Source organism: Calonectris borealis, chromosome 1, assembly GCF_964195595.1.
Source record: "Calonectris borealis chromosome 1, bCalBor7.hap1.2, whole genome shotgun sequence".
Classification (NCBI taxonomy): Eukaryota; Metazoa; Chordata; class Aves; order Procellariiformes; family Procellariidae; genus Calonectris; species Calonectris borealis.
The window spans coordinates 216,681,855-216,701,435 of record NC_134312.1 but is presented as its reverse complement, the minus strand read 5'-3'; the positions used below and the strand labels follow the sequence as shown (position 1 = coordinate 216,701,435).

The following is a 19,581-nucleotide window of genomic DNA, read 5'->3' as shown; positions in this document are numbered from 1 at the left end:
TTATTCTTTAACTGCTTTCGCCTGCTTGCGGAGAGGCCGCCCTACCAACCCGACCGAGATAATCGGCTCACCTCCTGTTCCCCCGTGGGTGAGAGCGGGGGCCCTCCCCCCCTCCCAACAGCGGGCTGAGGGGAGCTCCGTCCGCCCCACCGCGGAGGGGCTGAGGGAAAGCAGAGCCCTTTTCTTCCCCCCCGTGCCTCTTTTCCACCGCAGGGAGAGACCTTCCTTCTCCTAAGCTCTTCCCTGGCGGGGGGAGGAGGGGAGAGGGATCCCCCTGCCCTCACCCCTGTCAAGCCGGGCTCCCCTGCCCTTTGCTCCCCGTCAAGCGGAGGGTGAGTCAGACGTCTCGTAGACTGCAAGCCGGTGGGGAAAGAAGCTGGCTCCTACCTCGAAGGGAAAGGGCGGTCATTTTCCCTCCCTCTCCCGCTTTCTTTCTCCCCATAGGTGGTGGGGCTGGACGAGGGTGAACTCCTCCTTCGAGTCCTTCGGCCTGGGAAACTCTCGCCATGGCTGTCGGTGGGGTCGGGACCTCGCTCCTGCTGATGGCCGGCATCATGGTAACAGTGGGGCTGTGCAGGAGATTAACCCGCCGCCGGCTGCGCTTCCACCAGCGCCTTTGCACTTTTCTTTTGGAGATGTTTAGCACCTTCCAGATTTGTGCCTGCACTAACGAGCTCTGCCTGCTCGGCAATGTGGAGCCGAAGCCGCATACCGCCCTCACTCTCACCTACGGTTTCACCGTCCTGCACGGCTTGACTCTGACTGGCAGCACATGCAATCCCTGTGGCACCTTGCAGCCAATGTGGGGCGGTGGGATATCGGTCAAGATGGGTGGACTCAAGGTCGGCGCTCAGTTCGTGGCTGCAGTGCTTGCCAGAGTGTTTATGCACTTTATCTGGAGCCTGGAGATGGCAGAGCCACATTTTGGAGCACTCTCACAGGGCTGCAGCAACCCCATGCAGACTACAGAGATGCAGGCGTTCTGCATAGAACTGCTCTTTTCTGTCGTTTTCCAGCTGACCATCCTGCGAGTGGAAAGTGTTAATCCCAAATACAAAGTCCATTTGATTGCTCTTCTCATCACCATGCTCGTGTATGCAGGTTAGTCTTTTTTTTTTTTTCCCCTCTGTTCCTGCAATAAAATTGTAACAGGAAGGGTTTTTTATTTTCTTAAAAGTGTTAAGATGCAAATTATTTTACTTAGAGTACAAAAAATGCATCAAGGAGAGTCTTTGGTCCTACATATGCAGAGTTCATTTGGAGTTCATGTAAAGTTTGCCTTGTTAGATTCCAGGCAGGTGTAGGGATAAGAATGAAATGAGTTATGAATTTAAAATGATGTCAGATCTGCAAGTAAATACAGCTAAGAGTTTCACAGAACACTGTTAAAATATCTCAGTGAAGGATCGTTTCATAATCTGACTTTATATAGTGTGAGAGGTTTCATACAATGTGCTCTGATTTCTAAGTGGCATTGCGAGAGAGCACCGCTGTCTGCATCAGGAAAAAAAACGCTGATTGTGCAACGGCAGGGTGCAGACCGGTAATATGGAAGATCGGCATTTAAATAATGCATAATTCATATCAGTGCAGTTTATTTAACGACATTAAATCCTTAAATCAGAAGCAGGAACGGTTATTTGTAGAATGCATGCAGAAATGATAAAATAATACCTCATGAAACCAAATGTAAAAGAAGAAAAAAACCAGGTGCCTGTTGTATCATGGCATTTACAAGAGTCTCCTGTCTCTGTGTGTCCATGTCCTTGTCCCTGCCTGACTGTCACCTCATGCTTCCCAGAGCGGTGACACTATCACCTGTGCAGCCTCCCTGGACCAGAGGGGAGGAAGAGGTGAGGGGAGTCAGTCTGAACTTCTTTCTGCTGACTGTTGTTGCTCCCTGTTGTCCCCAGTGAAGTGCCAGAGTTATGTCACTTGTCACTTGAGCACTGCCCTGCAGGGAGTGGATTGTACTGGGAAGGAGATTCTGTAGTTTGGGGTACAATGAGGTGAGAGAGATGGTTACGGAGCCCCTTGCTTGTGCTACAGCCCCCACCACAGAGGAAGTCATCTAGGAAATTATCAAATCCGTTTATGAGAGAGCGAGATCACTGTTTTATCTGCAAATATCTGGAATGACATTGGCATCTTGTCCAAAAGGTTTAACTGTATTATACTATCTAACATAATAGCATATAGTAGAATAAAGTACAGTCGAATTTTCAGATGTATTAATGAAAAAAATGCTTTACTCATTATGTTTAGCTGAAATTAGCTAATACCTGAAAGATTAAAAGAAGTCCATGGAGAATTTTGAGAATTAACTTCGCAATTTGAACTACTTTCTAAAATTAATTTTTGAAGACAGAGGCAAGGTGTCAATGCATTTAACACATTAAATATATTTCTGAATTGCTCAGTAAAAGTGTAGCCAAAGATTATCCTACCTCTTCTACAAGCATATAAAGCTGGATTCCTGATTCTTAACATTCCTTTCCTGCTTAGCAAATAGTCATATAAAATAATACGTGTCACATTGCCTTTCTCTTTGCTGGTTCATGCAGAGAATTCACGCCCAGTGTCGCTGGCCAAGCTGGCCTCATATCTTTTCCTAGCAGGAGAAGGCTGTGTACCAAGTCCCCTTCCTTGTCATAAACTTGCACGTATTACGACTATCCAGTGCAATTAATCTGCATGTACATCTAGGAAACATCGGACCTACTGCACCCTGGCCTCTTTCACATGCACAGTTTGTGCTGTATCGTGTGCAGAACACCCTGTGCTACCTGGACATATTTTTTTCCATTTCTTTTAATCTAGAATCAAGTCTACTATAAAAATATGTATGCATTCCAGAGAGCAGATCCTGAACCTAGTTTTATGCCCTCCTTAGTGGAAAATCTAATTCTTCCTTGTTCACTCTGCTCCAGGCTTCCTAACGCTTGCACTCTTTGCTGTACACTCAGTTTCAAAAGGAGAGGTGAAAAGTACCGTCCTCCCCCTGCAGTAGTCATCAGCCGTGTGTTTACTGTGCACTCCTGAGATGTGGACTGAAGCCTCTTGAAGTAGAGGAGGGCGTAAAACCCAAGATTCCTACCACTGAGCTATTACACAACAGGTGTGGGAGCAGGCTGCTGCTATTAATTTCTTTTTGTGATAAAGTCCCAGGCTTGCACTGTAACAGGTCTCTTTTTCAGTGGAAGGTCAGGTAGGTACATGTTAGGACACCTTAGAGGTTCTCAGACCTTTCTTGCTGCCTTTTTCCCTCTGCCCACATCTACATACAAACGTTCCCCAGGACATCCTCCATTCTCCTGCCCTCTCCATTTTGAGGGCTGCTGATCGGGACCCCCTTCCCACAGCCACTCAGCGCAGCCTCCTGACAGCATGCCAAGTAGCCGAGGCAATAGCGAAGGGCCTGGTAGGTGGCCACAAACTGTGTCTGGTGTATATATACCACCCACAGTATATCGTGTCGGTCTCATATAGCCCTAGCCGTGTCTGTTCCACCTCCAGTTTGAGAAAGGGTGCTTCGTACACGCAGTAGGAAGAGTGACTTCCAAATCGAGTGTTACAGACAGCGGCCTCCAGCAGGCCAAGTTCTCGTCTACAGGCTTGAAGACGGGCAGATGCTTAACTTAGCTGGGCTGGATCATTCTCAGGAAATCTTGTGGACCTCTTCGTTAACTGTTTATAAGGAACTTCAGCGCTTCTTTAAGAGGAATGGATCTTTCTTGCTCATCTAGCACCAAAGGGCTAGGCAACCAGCGCAAATTTAGGCAGAGCAATGCTAATTTAGGCAAACTGGTAACATTCTTCCTTTTTCCTACAAAAATAACAAATAGTTTAGACTATTGTATGAATAATGATTTTTCAAACTTTAATTTGACAGATACAGTGTTCTAGCTAGGAACTCAGAAAGGTGCATTAAATTTATGACATAAAATTCATGCTAATGATTTCCTTTTATACTCTGATTTTAAAAACCAAATCAGTTGTGCCTTCAGGATCTGGGTTTATTACAGTTATGCATCATAGAATCATTAAGGTTGGAAAAGACCTCTAAGATCATCGAGTCATGAATGAACCAGAAATGTTAGAAAATACATCTCATACATAGTATATCATATTTCATTAAGTGAATTATATTCACCTAGATGTTTGAAAACTGTATCCTGTGAGAGGAATGATTGCAGTCTAAAAAAGAACTGCAAGACGGAATATCTCTTACTCCATATCAAATTTGGTTTGGGTAAAATTTTGAAGGATAGCCATATCCCTATGGCTTACACCCATCTAAATGTACTGATACACATACAGGGCTCAAAAACATTAAATTGTATATATATGGTTGAATAAGGTAAGTTAAAATAAATGTTGGCAAGTCACTGTTGTGTGTACCCCATAAAAGGTACTTATGTATGCCATGCAACTTACTGCAGCAAATAACATCAGATTATACAGTAAGTATTTTCAAAATTACAAGTTGTCCCTTTAGTTTCTCTTCTACTTTTTCATAGTTAAAAATATTTGGATTTTTTTTTTACGTATAGACTTACACAGACCAAATTTTTATAATAGTGCATACTGTACACAAAAGCTCCAATTCTGCATTCAGTGTTTCTTCTACTGAATAGAAGGAAAAAGATAATATTATGTCTTTGCATATTAAGGGAATGATTCAGAAGCTAAGGATGCAGATCATACACATGTTAGTAAAGAATATTTTTGGATGTTTCCTTTGGGAAAATATTTAATTAGGGGAAGAAAAAAATACACCTTTTGAGGGCTTTTTCATTTACAGGCAATATTACAATGAAGTCAGAATTGGTTAGATGTTTCTGAGCCTAACATATCAAGGTAAAAATGACATACATATTTTTTAATTCCAAGTTTCTTCCTAATTTTGGTTTTACCTTTTGTAATTTCAAAAGTTAAAATTCCTTTCTCACACATTGTGTGGAGCACACATTACTTCACCTTTTTAAGTTTTTATGTGTACAACAGCAAAGATGTTACACTTCTTTTCCATAAAGTCATTTCTCTTTTCTGGTACACAGACTGAGATGTTTAATAAATATTTTTAAATAAGATTATACTAGTGGCCCTGGCCTATGTTTGATATTCCAGTAGTTATTAGCAATGAATATTGAAGAAATACAGCAGTTAAAACTCTGTCTAATGTTTAATGTTCAGAAAGAGCAACTGCATCCTGAGAGCGAAATTCTACTCTTAAATGTGTGTTTGTGGATATAAAAACAGAAGCAGTGAATTCATAAATGGATTAAAGCAAAGTAAATTATTGTAGATGGCCTTCCTGGCAACAGTGGAAGTTGTTAATGTGTCAACGTGTAGAATAACAGACTGAAAAGTAAATCTGAGTTGCTGTTGAAAACAAGTGTAAAACCAGAGTAAACTGAGTAGGTCAACAAAGATTAAAACCTTCCCGAACTGTAATAAAGGTAAAAGAAATTATGAGTATATAGAAATACGGGAGAATGACGACCTTACTAAAACTTTCGGTAGATGATTACATGCTCATAACAAATGAGGATTACAGCAGCATGGTATTGGTATAAAGGGTAAGTTCAAAGCTCATGCTAGCTTATTTGGGAAAAATCAAGAATAAGCTTTAAGAAACTAAATAGACAGAATTATATAATATTTTATGGGAATAGATTAATAGATAAAACAGATAAGGGGTGATTAGTACAGCAATACAGAAAATTTTGCTATGAGTGATGTTTTTTCTGCAGGATTGCAATGAGAGGAACAACATATGTCAGAATTAAAAACACTTACCTCCAGGTTCATCTGCAGTGTAATTACAGTTTAGTCTCCACAATGTAATATGTTCAGATCTAGTTATTTAGAGAATGTTTAAGGCAACTTCATTTACATCTGAAGTCAGAGGCAAGGAAAGATGTTTGGCTTCTTTAAGCTTCCTTTTCAAGAGAGTGGAGTGAGCTTTGCTTTTATTTTCTTCAAACAACATATAGAATGATTGTGAAGGCTTTTCCCCAAGTTATTACCATATGATAATCTCAGTGTGCTAGAAATTTAAATTGATATGATAATATTAATGTTTTATTAAGAAAGCACAGCGGTCAATTTAGCAAGAACAGCGCTTGACAGTTTTTTCCCGTTACCTTGCATATGGGTTACGTGCGACATGGGGATGTAATGAAAGCTCAGTATTTGTTTACTAATATTTGTGTAATTTCTGTCTCTTCTGAAAGCATGATACAGACTATTAGCAAAGCGGCTTATAGTTTTATCACACAAACGTTCAACATTAGCCAAACCCATCTCGTCAAACAGTATTTGCTAAAAAGAGGTAAAGGAAGTTATAGGCTATGCTTTGGATATTTTAAAACATTTTTGAAAACAGTTAAACAGTTAAACATATATCATCTGGTAAATAACTTCAGAAGAGTTCATCTGTTCCAATGGTTTCTGCTAATGCATTTTATTGCAGAGCATGCATTTCTTGTAGTATTGTGTGTGCAATTCAGTATTAATTTAAAATAAACATTAAGAAAGATGGTTTGATTTCATATTGTTTACATTTTATTGCAGGTGGAAATCTCACAGGAGCAATATTTAATCCAGCATTGGCTTTTTCATTACATGCAAATTGTTTCTATGACAAATTTTTGAGTTACTCACTAGTATATTGGATAGCACCATGCTTAGGTAAGTTCTTAATACTTTATGTATTTGAGAAAGTGTTATTTAGTACATGGTTCAAAAATCAAGAAATAGGTATTCTTTATTTGATAGCCTGCTCATTTTCTGCTTTAAATAAAATCCAGAAAATAGTCAATTATAATTTATGTGTAGAAGTAATTCAGAATCATGGTTTTGTTTTGCAAATGTAGGCTATATATTTTAAACTTGTTTAATGCTCTATGTAGAGCACCCGTAACACTCTGTTTTGTGAATCACACATCTAATACTGAGTTTTAAACGCCAGTTTTTTATTCACAAAATAATATCTACTCTTTTGATCAGTTTATTTTAAGAAACAACCATATTTGGTTATATAAGTGTTTAGTTTAGATGTCATGTTCAAAGTCTAAGTACTTTCTTGAGCAAGAAAACGTACCTACCGAAAAACCACAACAGCACAATTCTAGCTAGTTATAAACCAACAGCTGTTTACTCTGGAGAGTGATCCTTTCGAAGCTGCCTGTTGTTTTGGACTTTATGCCTTGGTATTAAAATCCAGCCTATTTGAGGTATGCTGCAAATTCTCACACTGATCAAAGGCCCAGTTGTAGATCCCAGCAGAATATTAAAAAGGAGAAGGGACTACCTGAAAGTAAATATTAGCCTGATTAAGTTCAAAGAGAAACATATTGGTTAGCATGCAGTTTCTGTCTTGCTTTGTGACAGTATGCGAGAACATGGGGATGATTAATTAAAAAAAAAAATACCACCGGGATTAGGACAAGTGCTTAAAATGTGCTTTCTCAATTACTACTATTAAATATCAAATCTTTTTTATCTCCATAGTGTCTAAACTTCGCAGTTCCCATTCTGTGGGTTTTTTTCCCCCAATCACTGTTGGAAACAATCTGTTCTTAGTTTAAGAATAAGGAATATTAGTAACTGGATTTTTTCTTGCTTCAATTATGGTTTTAATTTGGAAGCTATTGATTGTAACTTCTAGTTGTGTGCAGATGAAAATGCTCCATGTAATACTTCATACTGTTGATTGTTTACAGCTAGTCCCTACAAATCTTGAGCTTTCTGCTTAGATGGTATATAAAGAAGCAGTCTGCTAATCCCGAGTTCTTTCATGACTGTTAATCCTATTAGAAGGTACAACAGTGATGAAGGTACAACAGTATGTGAAATGCACACAGGAAACATCTCAAAGGGCTCCAGTTATAACAAATAACTTCTTTTTCTTGTTTGAGTTCATGTCTGTGCATGTTCTACTTCCATTGTCTCTCAGTCAGTCAAAAATGGAGACAGACTTTTTAGTCTAACTAAAATCCACTTTAACGTATTTTTGTTAAATTAGATATCCAAACAGGATGACTGAACAATAGAGTAAGCTTGATAAAAGCCCATGCACTGTTCCAGTTAGTAACTAATGAAATGTCGTAGGCAAAGCTGATGAGCATCACCTGCGTCCTAACAGAACACATGATATTTGTCAGAATTGGGTTTAACTTTCTGGTATATTAGCTGATTTCATCCTGATATCCATTTTGAAGTTTTCCAGGTTTTAAGTACTTGGGATTTAATATTTTGGCAAGTGATCTAAAGAAACAGGAGGCATTCTGAAACACCATGTTCTTATTAAGCAAGATGCCTCCTGCAGAACTGCTTTGCAGAAAGCCTTCAGGTGATTTTGACTTGAGTAAGAAAATCAGCAGATGTTAACTCAAATGGAACCATGACTTGAGGAATTTAGAATGCGGTTAGGGAGTAACGTTACATTTCTGTGAAAATTCATAAACAGTGGTTTATCGTTAGTTAACATATGGAAAATACATACAGAATGTATTGAATGCTGTCTCTTAATTGATGAGGGAAAGGAACTCTAGACCAAGCAGTTGTAAAGATGTGAATACATCTTTAGGACACATCACTACTGTAGCGAAACATTTTGTTAGAGATCTCAGGTCTATGGATCACCTGAAGGGCCAAGTAGTCTATTGGTAATAAAAATATCCCATTAAAAAGAAGGGCACTTCACGGATACATGTAGGCCTTATCTTGTAAACCAAGAGTTGTAAAAAATGTAAGGTGTCTGAGATGGAAGTATCGAGGAGACAGTTATATTTGAAAACTGAATTGACGAATACAGGAGCGCAGATCTACAAATCTAACATGAAAATTTTCTGACACTTTTTGAAAATAAGAAAATAATAGGAATAGAATTTTTTCGTCCAAAATTGGACCAAATGATGAGGCATCTAGGAAAATTACCTGTTATGATGATAATAAAATTCTTGTGAAAAGAAACTCTAAGCAGAATCATAAAAGAAGATGATGAGGTAAGGGATATTTTAAATTTAGTTGTAAAAATTACTTTCAGAATCCATGTGTCAGCAGAAATACTGTTTCAGACTTCATAGAAACTGGCAGAGTCATAGTGTTACGCTAATTTGATGTCTCACTTTTCCCAGCATCAGCATCTTAGATGGTTAAATTACTTTGTTCTTATTTTGGGGAATTGTTTTAGGAGTCTATTAAGGTTTTTTGTGATTTGCTGTAATAACTACCACATGCAGAACCATGGATTAGCATACCACGGAACTTCAAATTGCCTGTGAAAGTGCAATATGATCTCATTTATGGGCATAGCAAATGCCCATAAGGACAAGGAGACCGAAGCCATTCAGTATATAATGGATATCCTGATCTAGCCGTAAGCAAGTTCTTAACTGTCAACAGTTCTAAAAAAGTTTTCTTAGAAAGGATACTTAGAACAAGAGGAAGATTGATTATCACCTTCACAAGAGGAGGAGGAAGTGGAATTTTTCTTTTAGGATAAACAAATCTGCTGGTGGTTTATGGTCTTTCATGAATATAACCTTGGAGCTGTAGTTAAGAACTCATTTTTCAAAATAGTTTTGCTGACATTTTGGTGAAGGTGATTCTCCAGTAGTATTAAAACAGCTAATTCCTGTAGTAAATACAGATGTCAGCAAGTGTTTATGACTTAGCATAGGCAGGCCTAAATTCTGCACTGTGAACGTAGAAGCAGTAAGTAGCAGTGGAACAAAGATAGTTTCTGTTTTACTGCCAAAGAAATTCATGTTAGTTGTCCAGGCATGATTATACCATTAGTAATGATGGGGACTGAGCTAATGCTTCTTTTTCAGTACCAGGGAGATGGCAGCTATGAATGGGAGAGTTGGTGACAAGATACTGGACATGAGGGCAATAAAAGGGGATGCTCTTTCCTGGACAGGTGCCAGCTTAGCATCCTGCTAGGTTTTTAACACTATAAAAACAGAATCAATGCCCACTTCTTTAGATCAGTTTTACTGGAAGGACTAATACTGTTCCTTAGAAGAAGTTTTTTCACCATCAGGATAGAAGATAAGCCACGAAAGTTGCTTAGCAGTAGACGTAAATGGAGGAGATAAGCAAGGGAGAAGGCTACAGGTGAAACTTTCACCTTTCTGCTCAGGGGAGAGGGTGTTCAGAGGTTTCCATCAAGTTCAGTACACTTAAGCATGGAGGTTAGCAAAGAAACCAGAACTGAAAGTCCATGTGCAGTGAAGTGATCAGCATCTTGGCGACTTGGTAGCAAAGGAGGATTTCAACAAACAACGAGCAGAAGTCTCCTACTGGTCCTTCTAGGGGTTTTCAGCTATGCAGACATCATCTGACAGAGCAAAACCCTTATGCAGTGAGTGAATGCAATGCAGGAAGTTCCTAGAAAACTCTCACTAATCAAGTCTAATTCAAATAGTAAAGGGCCAGTGAGTGGTAATCCTGTACTTGACCTGCTCACAAACAGCGAACAACTGGTGGTGAATGTGGCCACTTGGATTGTAGTCCTCACAAGAGTTCAGTAAATAGCAGACCTGTTTGGACTTTGGACTTCAGGAGAACAAAATTCTGCTTATTTACGGAGTTGCTAAGTCAGTAGTAATTCCCTCGAAAGCAGCCACAAATGACAGAAGTATCCCATGGAAAGGTGATTTTTCAAAAAAGCTTACCGAGGGCTCAGTAACACATTTTGACGTGCAGGAACAACCTGTCATGTAGTTAGACTGGGAATTTTGACAGAAAGCCTTTCCTTGCTGGCTAGACAACGAGCTTCCCTATGAACAAAGGAGAGCATGTAAGAAATAGAAACAGGGACAGGCAGCAAAGAAAGAGTATAAAAGCTTTGCACATGTACTTGGGAACAAAATCAGGAAGGTCAAAGCTCAGCTGGAACTAAGACTAGGGACATACAGGGTTACTAATGTACTAATCACAAAAAAAGTCCAGAGAAAATGCGGGTCCATTGGTGGATGGGGGAGACAACCTGGTGATGGGTGACATGGAAAAGGCTGAGGTATTCTTCCCCCTGTGGTGTTCCCAAGCAAAGTTTGCTCCCAAACCTCTGCATGAAACAGTAAGGTTTTAGAAAGGAGGCAATAGTGAGGGAGCAACAGGGTAGGAACAACAGACAAGTTGGATGAATGCAAATCCATTGGCTCTACTGGGATTCACCTAAAAATGCAGGTAGTTGGCTAACATTATTGTTGTCCATCATTTATGGGAAGTTACAGCAGTTGGAAGAGCTCCTGACGATTGGAAATGTGCTAATACTATGCCTGCTTTTAAGGAAGAGGAGGAGGAGAAAGAGAAGCCAGGGAACTATAAGCTAGTTGGTCTTACCTCAGTCACTGGGAAGATGGTGGAGTATCTTGTCTTGGAATCCATTTCCAACCATGCAAAAACCACAAAGGTAATCAATCAGGAACAGTCAGCGCAGATTTAGCGAGGGCAATCCATGCGCAATCCATGCTCAGCCAGCTTGATTGCCTTCTGCGAGGAGATGAATGTCTATGGGAATGAGGCGGGAGCAGTGGATGTAGCATACCTTCACTTTAGTAAGGCTTTTGACACCATCTCCCAAAGCATCCTTAGTTCAAAGTCAAAGTAGTAGGGGGTCACACAAGAAGACTGTTAGATGGAATAAAAATTGTCAAAACCACTAACCTCAAAATGTAATAATCAATGGGTTGACATCTGATTGATTGATGGCCAGTAACCTGCAGAGTATCCTAGTGTCAGTATTGGAGTTGATATTGCTCAGTATGTTCAATGAGTTGTGCCTGAATGTGAGTTTGTTACAAGGGTTTGTTCTCTCTGCAAGTAAGACAAACCACATGATTCAGAGAACTGGGGCCAGCGGACTATGGGATGTTATCGTGTCCCTCTGCTCAACGCTGGTGAGGTGGCATCTGGAACATTGCCCGGTCTGGAGTCCCCCAGTTCAAGAGGAATGTGGAGAACATAAAGAGTCCAGTGGAGGACTACCAAGATGGTGAAGGGCCTGGAGTACCTGATCTGTGAGGAGAGGATGAGGGAACTGGACTTGGTTAAGCTGACAAAGAGGAGCTGAAAGGGTGATTTAAGAGCAGTCAGTGGTTATTTGAAGAGTGCTTTAAATTGGAGATCAACTGTTCTGGGTATTGGCAGACAATGTAACAGCAGCAAGGCCACAAGTTGTGGCGTGGGAGGTCCAGATTAGACTCCAGAAAAACTTTTCAGGAGAAGGGTGCAGCAACAGTGGAACAAGTTAGCTGGAGAAGTGCTACAGTCTCCATCTGTGGGGGTTTTTTGGGACACTGACCCAAAAGCAGTGGCAATAGCATAGGCAATAGTCCTGTGAGAGAGACCCCTTCCAATATGCATTTTTGTGATCTAGGAAGCTTCATAAAGTACAAGCAATGGGTGAGAAATGCTCTCAACCAGAATCCCCTTTTGAAACAGAATATACTGATTTTTTTCCAGGAGAAAAAAAATGGTCTTAATATACTGTATTTAGGTGCCCTTCTCCTAGAGCCTACAATCTCTAACTTTATTTTTCAGCTTCAGAATAAACTCTGAACTAGAATGATCTTCAGAAAAACCCCACTATCCTATACTCATTTGCAGCACCTAATACCAATGCAGTTATCAAAACACCCTCCTCGCAAACTCAGCCTCATCCTGTCGGCTGAGGAATGGAGGTTTAGTTGCTGGTTCAGTCGTTTCTACATCCAGCTACAAAGAAAGGAGACCCGATACAGCCACAGGAAGGTGCACATGTTGGTTTCACCTGGTCAAACTGCTCTGCCTTTGGCTTGGCTTATACAGATCAGAATTAAAACATTAAATATACAAAGAAAAACAAGATTATTAAGTCATAAGGATTACTTGCATGACCTGTTGAAGCTTTCTTTGTGAAGAAGATTATTTGCAAAAAGTACCGACTGCCTCTAGCCCTTTCAACAGAAAATTCTATTTTTCTGCAATCCCTGCTGTATTGCATGTTAGACACTCAAATACTTGAACATAATGTTTATTTTCAATACCAGTACTGTGTCCTTCTCAAATACATTTAAATAAAGGTCCTTTCTGTAATTTCTCTTTTCAGGTACAATACTTGTGGCTTTTATATGGGATGAAATCCTTCCTCGGATATCCTGAGACATTTCTTGAGACAAAAATTCTGAAATCTATCAGTACTACATTAAAAAATATTTTCAACATCTGCAGACATGAAGCTTTCAGAACTGTTGACATCGACTTTCATGCCACCTTTCAGTTGTATTTTCAGATTTCATGTTTGAAATATTTGACTTACAACTTTGTATTCAAATACTTACTTTGTAATAGCATATTGGGATTTTGAGAATACCTGCCAACATTTTCAGTTAAGCCATATGAATGTGAAGGACTGTTAAAACATTGAAACTTTGTCACTTTAGCCATAAGTGCCATTTGCTGATCTTTATTACCACAGCATGCAAAACTGATTTTAGAGAAACACCCAGTCCTTTCAAGGTTTGATTTTATTGGATTTCTTCCCATAGAAGGCACCTGCAAAAAAGGAGCTGAAGATTTTATTCTTATAGTGACCTCATCATATTCCTACTTGCAATATACATACCTCCGAGAGGAAGAAAGGCTACACTACTCCCTAGAAGAGTCTCCACAGCTCTATTCTAGAGGTACCCTACTCCAAAAGTAAAAGTCTGTAGGACCAGCATATTTTAATAATATCCAAGTGCAGGTAAGTAACCCCTCGCTTCCTTTCCAGAAGGCTCTGCCCCATCCTGTCTCACTATAGTCTGTTGAGTGTTTGTCTTGCTTGGAAAGAGTGGTAATAAAGTACCATAAAATTCTGTAGACACACAGATGAAAGTGCATTTTAGGCAAAAAAACCCTGTACTTTATCTGAGATTACTGCTGTCTCTTCACATAGTAAAACAGACACAGTATATACGGATGAATCATGTGGAACTTGATTTTCCTTGATTTCATGTAACTCTTATGAGGTATTTTTCTTGAAATAAATAAATTTGCAATATAAGAGAATAAATAAAAGAGCTAAAACCACAGGAAAGCTACATACCCAAACTGGCACAAACACGCCCTTTATAGCATTAGCTGAGGTGAAGAGCACTGATAGGTACCATCCTCTGAAGTTCTGTTTCTAGAATGAGGTTTCTTCTTCTGGATGCCTCTTAATTTTTTTATATGCCAAAATACATTTTTCAAATCTAAGACTAAATTCATTTTTTCACTTTATAGTTACTAGGTTTGAAAGGAGAGATGGTTAGCAAGTTCTACAAAGATCCCAGTAGTAGGCTCCTCTACTCATTACCTAAGTCACCTTGCAGACCATATTCTGAGAGGAAGGGAGGGAATCGGACAGGTTTTCTTTCAGAGTAAAACTATGAACCCAGTCTTAAACAGCTACTGTTGTCAGTTATCTTTTTTGCAAGAGTTCGGGAAGTAAATACTTTCATATAATTTCTTACTTGGTGCAATAAAATCTTTTCTCTTTCTGATTTTCCAAGGTACACTTAAGATTATACTGCAAAATGAAATCAACTGTTTGGACATGCTTTTCATCCAAGAGAGTCGTAATCCATGACCCTGTATTCAGTCATTAAAATAAAATAGTTTGGTAATACATTGAAAAGAACTGGAACTGCTGGGTTATCAAAGCAGCACTTTGATACTAGTGTGAGTAGGCCTACTAAAGGAAACTTATCTTTGGTAAAACTCTTCACGACAAGGACTACACACCACCACACTGCGAGCCTGATGAGATGCAATCCTTCAGCTGGTTTTACATTCATCCGCCCCACGAGGACTGCTAGAACAGATAACCCGATGCACGAGACCTCTGAAATGTACTTCTATACCATATACCATTTCCAAAAGAGATGTTTTGGGAGGCTTCTACCTGTCACTTTCTTGCTTTACTGCTTTTTATCCCTTCTACCTATTTTTAAGTGATCCATACCTTACAGATCCATACCTTACAGTAAAGGCTTCGCCTTTACTGGAGTACTCAAGCCCAGTTTTTAGTCTCATTTCTTACGGAAATGAGCCTTACCTAATGAACTGTTTTGCATGTCACCTTTGAGCCCATGAGGCCCACAGAGTAAAGGTCTCAAAAATAAACCTCAGAGCGTAAGGACAGGCAGCCAGGGGAAAGAGAAAGCAGACATACAAACCTACAGGCAGGCAAGATTTGTTAGATTAGAGGCCCTACTTCCACGTCATTTTCGATGGCCTGCAAAAGCAAAGTCCATAAAGCAGAGAGGTCAGATCTGACTTCTGTATGTCTACATTGTTTATTTTGGCACAACATATAGTTTAAAAAAATTGGTACAAATCTCGGTGATTAACAACTAGTTGCTCTATTTATAGCAACTAGAAGTAAAAAAAAAAAAATCACTAAGAAATGGACAAGCCTTAAATTGACTAAATTAAGGTAAAAGAAAAGCAAAAAAAAAAGTAGCAGAAAGAATGAAAACTAAAACTTAGGAACTGAAGAATTTAACTGGTTTTGATAGTACAGACAAAAATCAGTATTTGACACTCAAAGCAACAAATGCTTATGAAGTAAGTTAAGACATAGCTTAAATACAAAGTTTTATTAAAAATAAAACCTGTAAATCCACACAAGACACTTCTCAACGCTACCTTCAGGGCTCATCCAGGTTTGTTTCCGCCTGACCGAAATTTATCTTGCTCCATTGATTTGACTGGAAGCATCATAAAATGTCTGCTCCTGGAGCTCTGCATTGGTACAAAACAAATTCTCCTTCGGGAGCTTCCCACAGCTCGGACATAGTGTGAGAGTACTGAGAGGAGCGGAGTTTAGGACAGCTGCCCTGTAGGTTAAACTGTGCCTGTCTGCCAGGGTATGTGACAGATAGTCTGCAGTTTAATGTGAAAAACAATAGAAAGATCACACTCCAACAGCTAAGATTTACACCAGGAAAAAAAACAATTAGTCTGTTTTAATGATGAACGGTGATTTATAATTGCATGAGCTTTCTTTTCTAAACTGTGGTGTTTGGTAGAGTTTAAGTACTCCTTCGCTGTTCCAAAACCTCACCATATGAAGATACTCCAAATCCCAGTGCAAAAACTAAAGCATCACTCTGTATCCCTAATAAAAACATGCTTACATTTACATAAAATATATATACATATGCACATAAAAGGTCTAGGAATGACATTCTTGTAGAATGTCTTGTTGCATAACATGCTAAATACTTCATTTATTCAGTAATGTCAATAGTTCACAACACTTAAATCATCACTAATTTGACTGGCATTCCCAATGAATATTCAACAAAGAGTGGTTATAATTTTCATGTATCTTGAAACCAAACCGTATCCCAATGTGCTAAGCAGGGGAGGACCACTCAGTACTACTCCAAGAGTGAAGGACTGGTAAAGAAAACTGTTCATATACCAACATAAATTATATTGAAAAAAAATCACAAGTCAATTTCAAATCAAATGAAAGTGGAACAAGTTTAGTATCAGACTTTCATTTGAATATTGGGGGGGAAAAAAACCCTGAAATTTGCTGCCATTGCCCCGTGGCAAAAACACCACCACGCAGAAAGACAAAACAGTAAAAGCTCCAGCAGGACTAAGCTCTTGGCAATCTAAAGCTGGGTTCCTAAGTTTGGGATGTGTCACAGACTAATTCTGTCTTACAGGCGCACTCGGCAAATATTCTGCCCTTTTATTCTCACATCCAGGTAAATGATGAAAACGGCTTCACTGGACACAGAAAAGCGCGCTAAAACTCAAGGGGCGTCTGCTCAGAGTTGCCAGCCGCTTGCTGAAGTAAAGGACTGAGAGCTGCAACAGAGTTGGTTGTGAGATACAAAAATCTTAGTTTATTTAACAATGTTGTTAACATTTAATACAAAGACACAAAACAGTTCTCTTTTTCAGGACTTTACAGACTTTATTCCATCTCCTCTACCACCCACACTCTGCTCTCAGAGAAATGAAAGGGATAGCACTGAATTGATAAAGCAGTTACTTGAGGGGCATTAGATTTAGCTTTGCTTTTAATCCTTAGCCGACCCTATTTCCTTTTAGTCGAACTTTGTAACATTTCTGTTTCCATTCTACTCCGCCGACTCAATGAACAGATACAAAAATATGGAAAATTCTAGGACAATCTAAAATTCTGTTCTACTTACAGTTTTTTTTCTGAAGTCCTAGAATTCCTCCAAAGGCTTCTTTGAAATTACCCCTGATTAGCCCCATTCAAGTGTTAGATGCAAGAGGTTTTATTGTTTTTGTTTGTTTTGTTTTTTTAAATAACCCCATAGTGGTCACAAATGTCAAACCCTGTTTTAAACATCTATAAAAGCATTTATAGACCTAGATGTCTAAGCTTAGGTCATTAAAAGAAAGGTTAACTCCCGATAGTCACTGCAATGCCTTCAGTTTTACAGCTCATTCTGGAAGTGCCACAAGAGGAATCTGAAAGATACAAGACACCAAGTTTACGTAATTGGCATTAAAATAATAATCTTTACAAAGCAGTAGCTATCCGTTGTTTGCAGTCACAGAGGACAGCACTTTACTGCAAACCCTCCAATTTTCAGAAGGGCTGAGCATCGTTGCCTTTGACAGCAGATCTAAGCTCAGGTCAGCTAAGGACAGCATGCGTTTACAATCCGCAATTGTACGCCTGTGCCCTGGAAGACCCCGTTGCACCACTACATGCAGACACAGCAGTTGCTTCGGAACAATTACTGCAACCTCGTGATGTGACAGACAAAACACCGCTTATTACAAGACAAGCGGAAACATCCCCCATCAACTGTCAGTAAGTCTTCCAGGAGCTTCAGCAGGCACCTGTCGCATCTCATTTGCGTAACGAGCAGTGACATGCAACATCCCACAAGGGCATCGCTTTAGAGGCAGGGCAGCGCGTTGCTCTCTAAAGGATCACCAACAAGATGTTATTGTAGATCGGTTTTGCAGTTCAGACGGTTGAAAGGGCTCAACTGCTCCACAGAGAACTGAGAAGATCACAGCATGCTCCCTCTCTGCCCCTATTTTCAGAGTGTAGAACCAAGCCAGCCTCGTGCTCAAACTTGTTAGAAGGGTGATTAGCACAGACCTGCAAGAGCTGTTCTTGTCAGTTGTTGATTGCTGCCGTATATCCTAGATTTTTGAACTTACTTAAATTACATGACCGCACTCAGGCTGGTGGTTATTTAAAAAGGCCCATCACACCTACAGATCCCAAACTGCTACCTGGAGCGACATCATTGCAACACTTGACACTGCACGTGCAGATCACTTGATCTGCCCTGACGGGGATCAGCTCCTCAGCTCTGATCAGCGCAAGCAGAAGGACTCCCTGTCCAGTCACCTCTCGCAGCATTCATCTCCCACAGCCACCTGCCGCACCGTGGAAAGCACGGAGTAAGCAGCAGGAAGAACTCCACTGACCAAAACTACTTCTTACAGGATGTGTTTTTGTGCTTTGCTAGAAGATGAGTCAACACCACTTCCACTAGCACCTTCAGGCTCCATAGAGATCTGCTACCAGCCACTAACTCTCCTTAATCCTGCTCAAGTTTAAACCAGGACAATAAGCGTTCAAACTTCAATTTTCAACAGCACATGGGGTTTTTTTTGTTTGTTTGTTGATTTTTTTTGTTTTTAATAAACCATGGACTGAAATCATCTTGGAGATGGAGTCATCAGAGCCAAGCTTTCTATTCACTAAGAGTCACCCCATCTACAGCTGAAAAGTTTTCCTTAATTTTAAAATGTGTCCTTTACCAAATAAGATAACCATCCAGTGGCGGGGCAACTTGACTTTTTTTGGAAGAACTCTCTCTACTGCAGTCTTTCCCAGGGTAAGAAGAGCAATTGAAGAAAAGCTTGAGCTCTCACACCAAACAATAAATACAAACGCAGGACCAGTGGCAGTGGTTGAGATCAGTAAATGAACACAGGGCTACTCAGGGACTTTCAGAACTGCAGGATTATTAACAGCAACAAAGTACAATAAGCAACAGAGGAGGAAAGCAGATGCGCATCACCCCTCCACAACAGCCTTTCTCGGGGACTGCAGCCTCTCTCCCAGTGACACTGTAGTCCCTAACCAACTACTTCTGACCCATTTCCATTGATTTTTTTCAGTGTGTCGTTTTCCTATTTGTGGCCCTTTCCTCCCCTGCCCCTTTCCTTTTTTCTCCCCCAAGCTTTTGGCTGTCTGCCCCACAACTGTTTTCTCCGGCGTTTCAAGTGGGATAGTTCTGCACCCACTTTAAGGCGAGAGCTGGCAGTCTCACTTTCCAGTGAGGCAGAAGAACTGGGACAACGCACCACCACTTCAGCGGCACGTGCAAACTGTGCACTAGCGAGCACTGCTGAAGCAGGGATGGAATCACAACCCCGCTATGCCTGTGCAACTCCACAAACACAGTCCCAGAATAAGCTGCTCTTCCTCTCCCACCCAGCGTCAGCAAGGAAACGCTGGCACATCTTGTAATGCCACTGACAGGAGAAAAGCAGTACAGGTGATGGTAGGCAAGAGGGCACACTGGCACA

The 19,581-nt window shown here is 40.1% G+C and overlaps 2 protein-coding genes across 9 annotated transcripts in view; one reads left to right on the top strand and one right to left on the bottom strand.

Moving 5' to 3' along the window:
• Positions 1–506: 506 nt before the first annotated feature.
• On the top strand, positions 507–17,365 carry AQP11 (aquaporin 11). Of its 6 annotated transcripts, none has more exons than XR_012672074.1 (4): positions 507–1,101; positions 6,580–6,696; positions 13,109–13,747; positions 16,752–17,365. XR_012672074.1 is itself a non-coding variant. In XM_075140319.1 (3 exons), the coding sequence occupies exons 1-3, from the start codon at positions 507–509 to the stop codon at positions 13,703–13,705; spliced, it is 870 nt and encodes a 289-aa protein (XP_074996420.1). In that variant the 3' UTR covers positions 13,706–17,365. The 6 variants fall into 6 exon arrangements, 3 of the variants coding, with proteins under 3 accessions (XP_074996420.1, XP_074996419.1, XP_074996418.1); XR_012672073.1 differs by having other exon boundaries at positions 16,710–17,365; XR_012672072.1 differs by having other exon boundaries at positions 14,538–17,365.
• The window catches only part of CLNS1A (chloride nucleotide-sensitive channel 1A), a 12,782-nt gene continuing 10,066 nt past the window's right edge, over positions 16,866–19,581 (bottom strand). For all 3 annotated transcript variants that reach the window (XM_075140320.1, XM_075140321.1, XM_075140322.1), the window contains one exon: positions 16,866–17,490. The gene's annotated coding sequence lies outside the window, so the exon portion shown is untranslated. The remainder of the gene's footprint in view (positions 17,491–19,581) is intronic.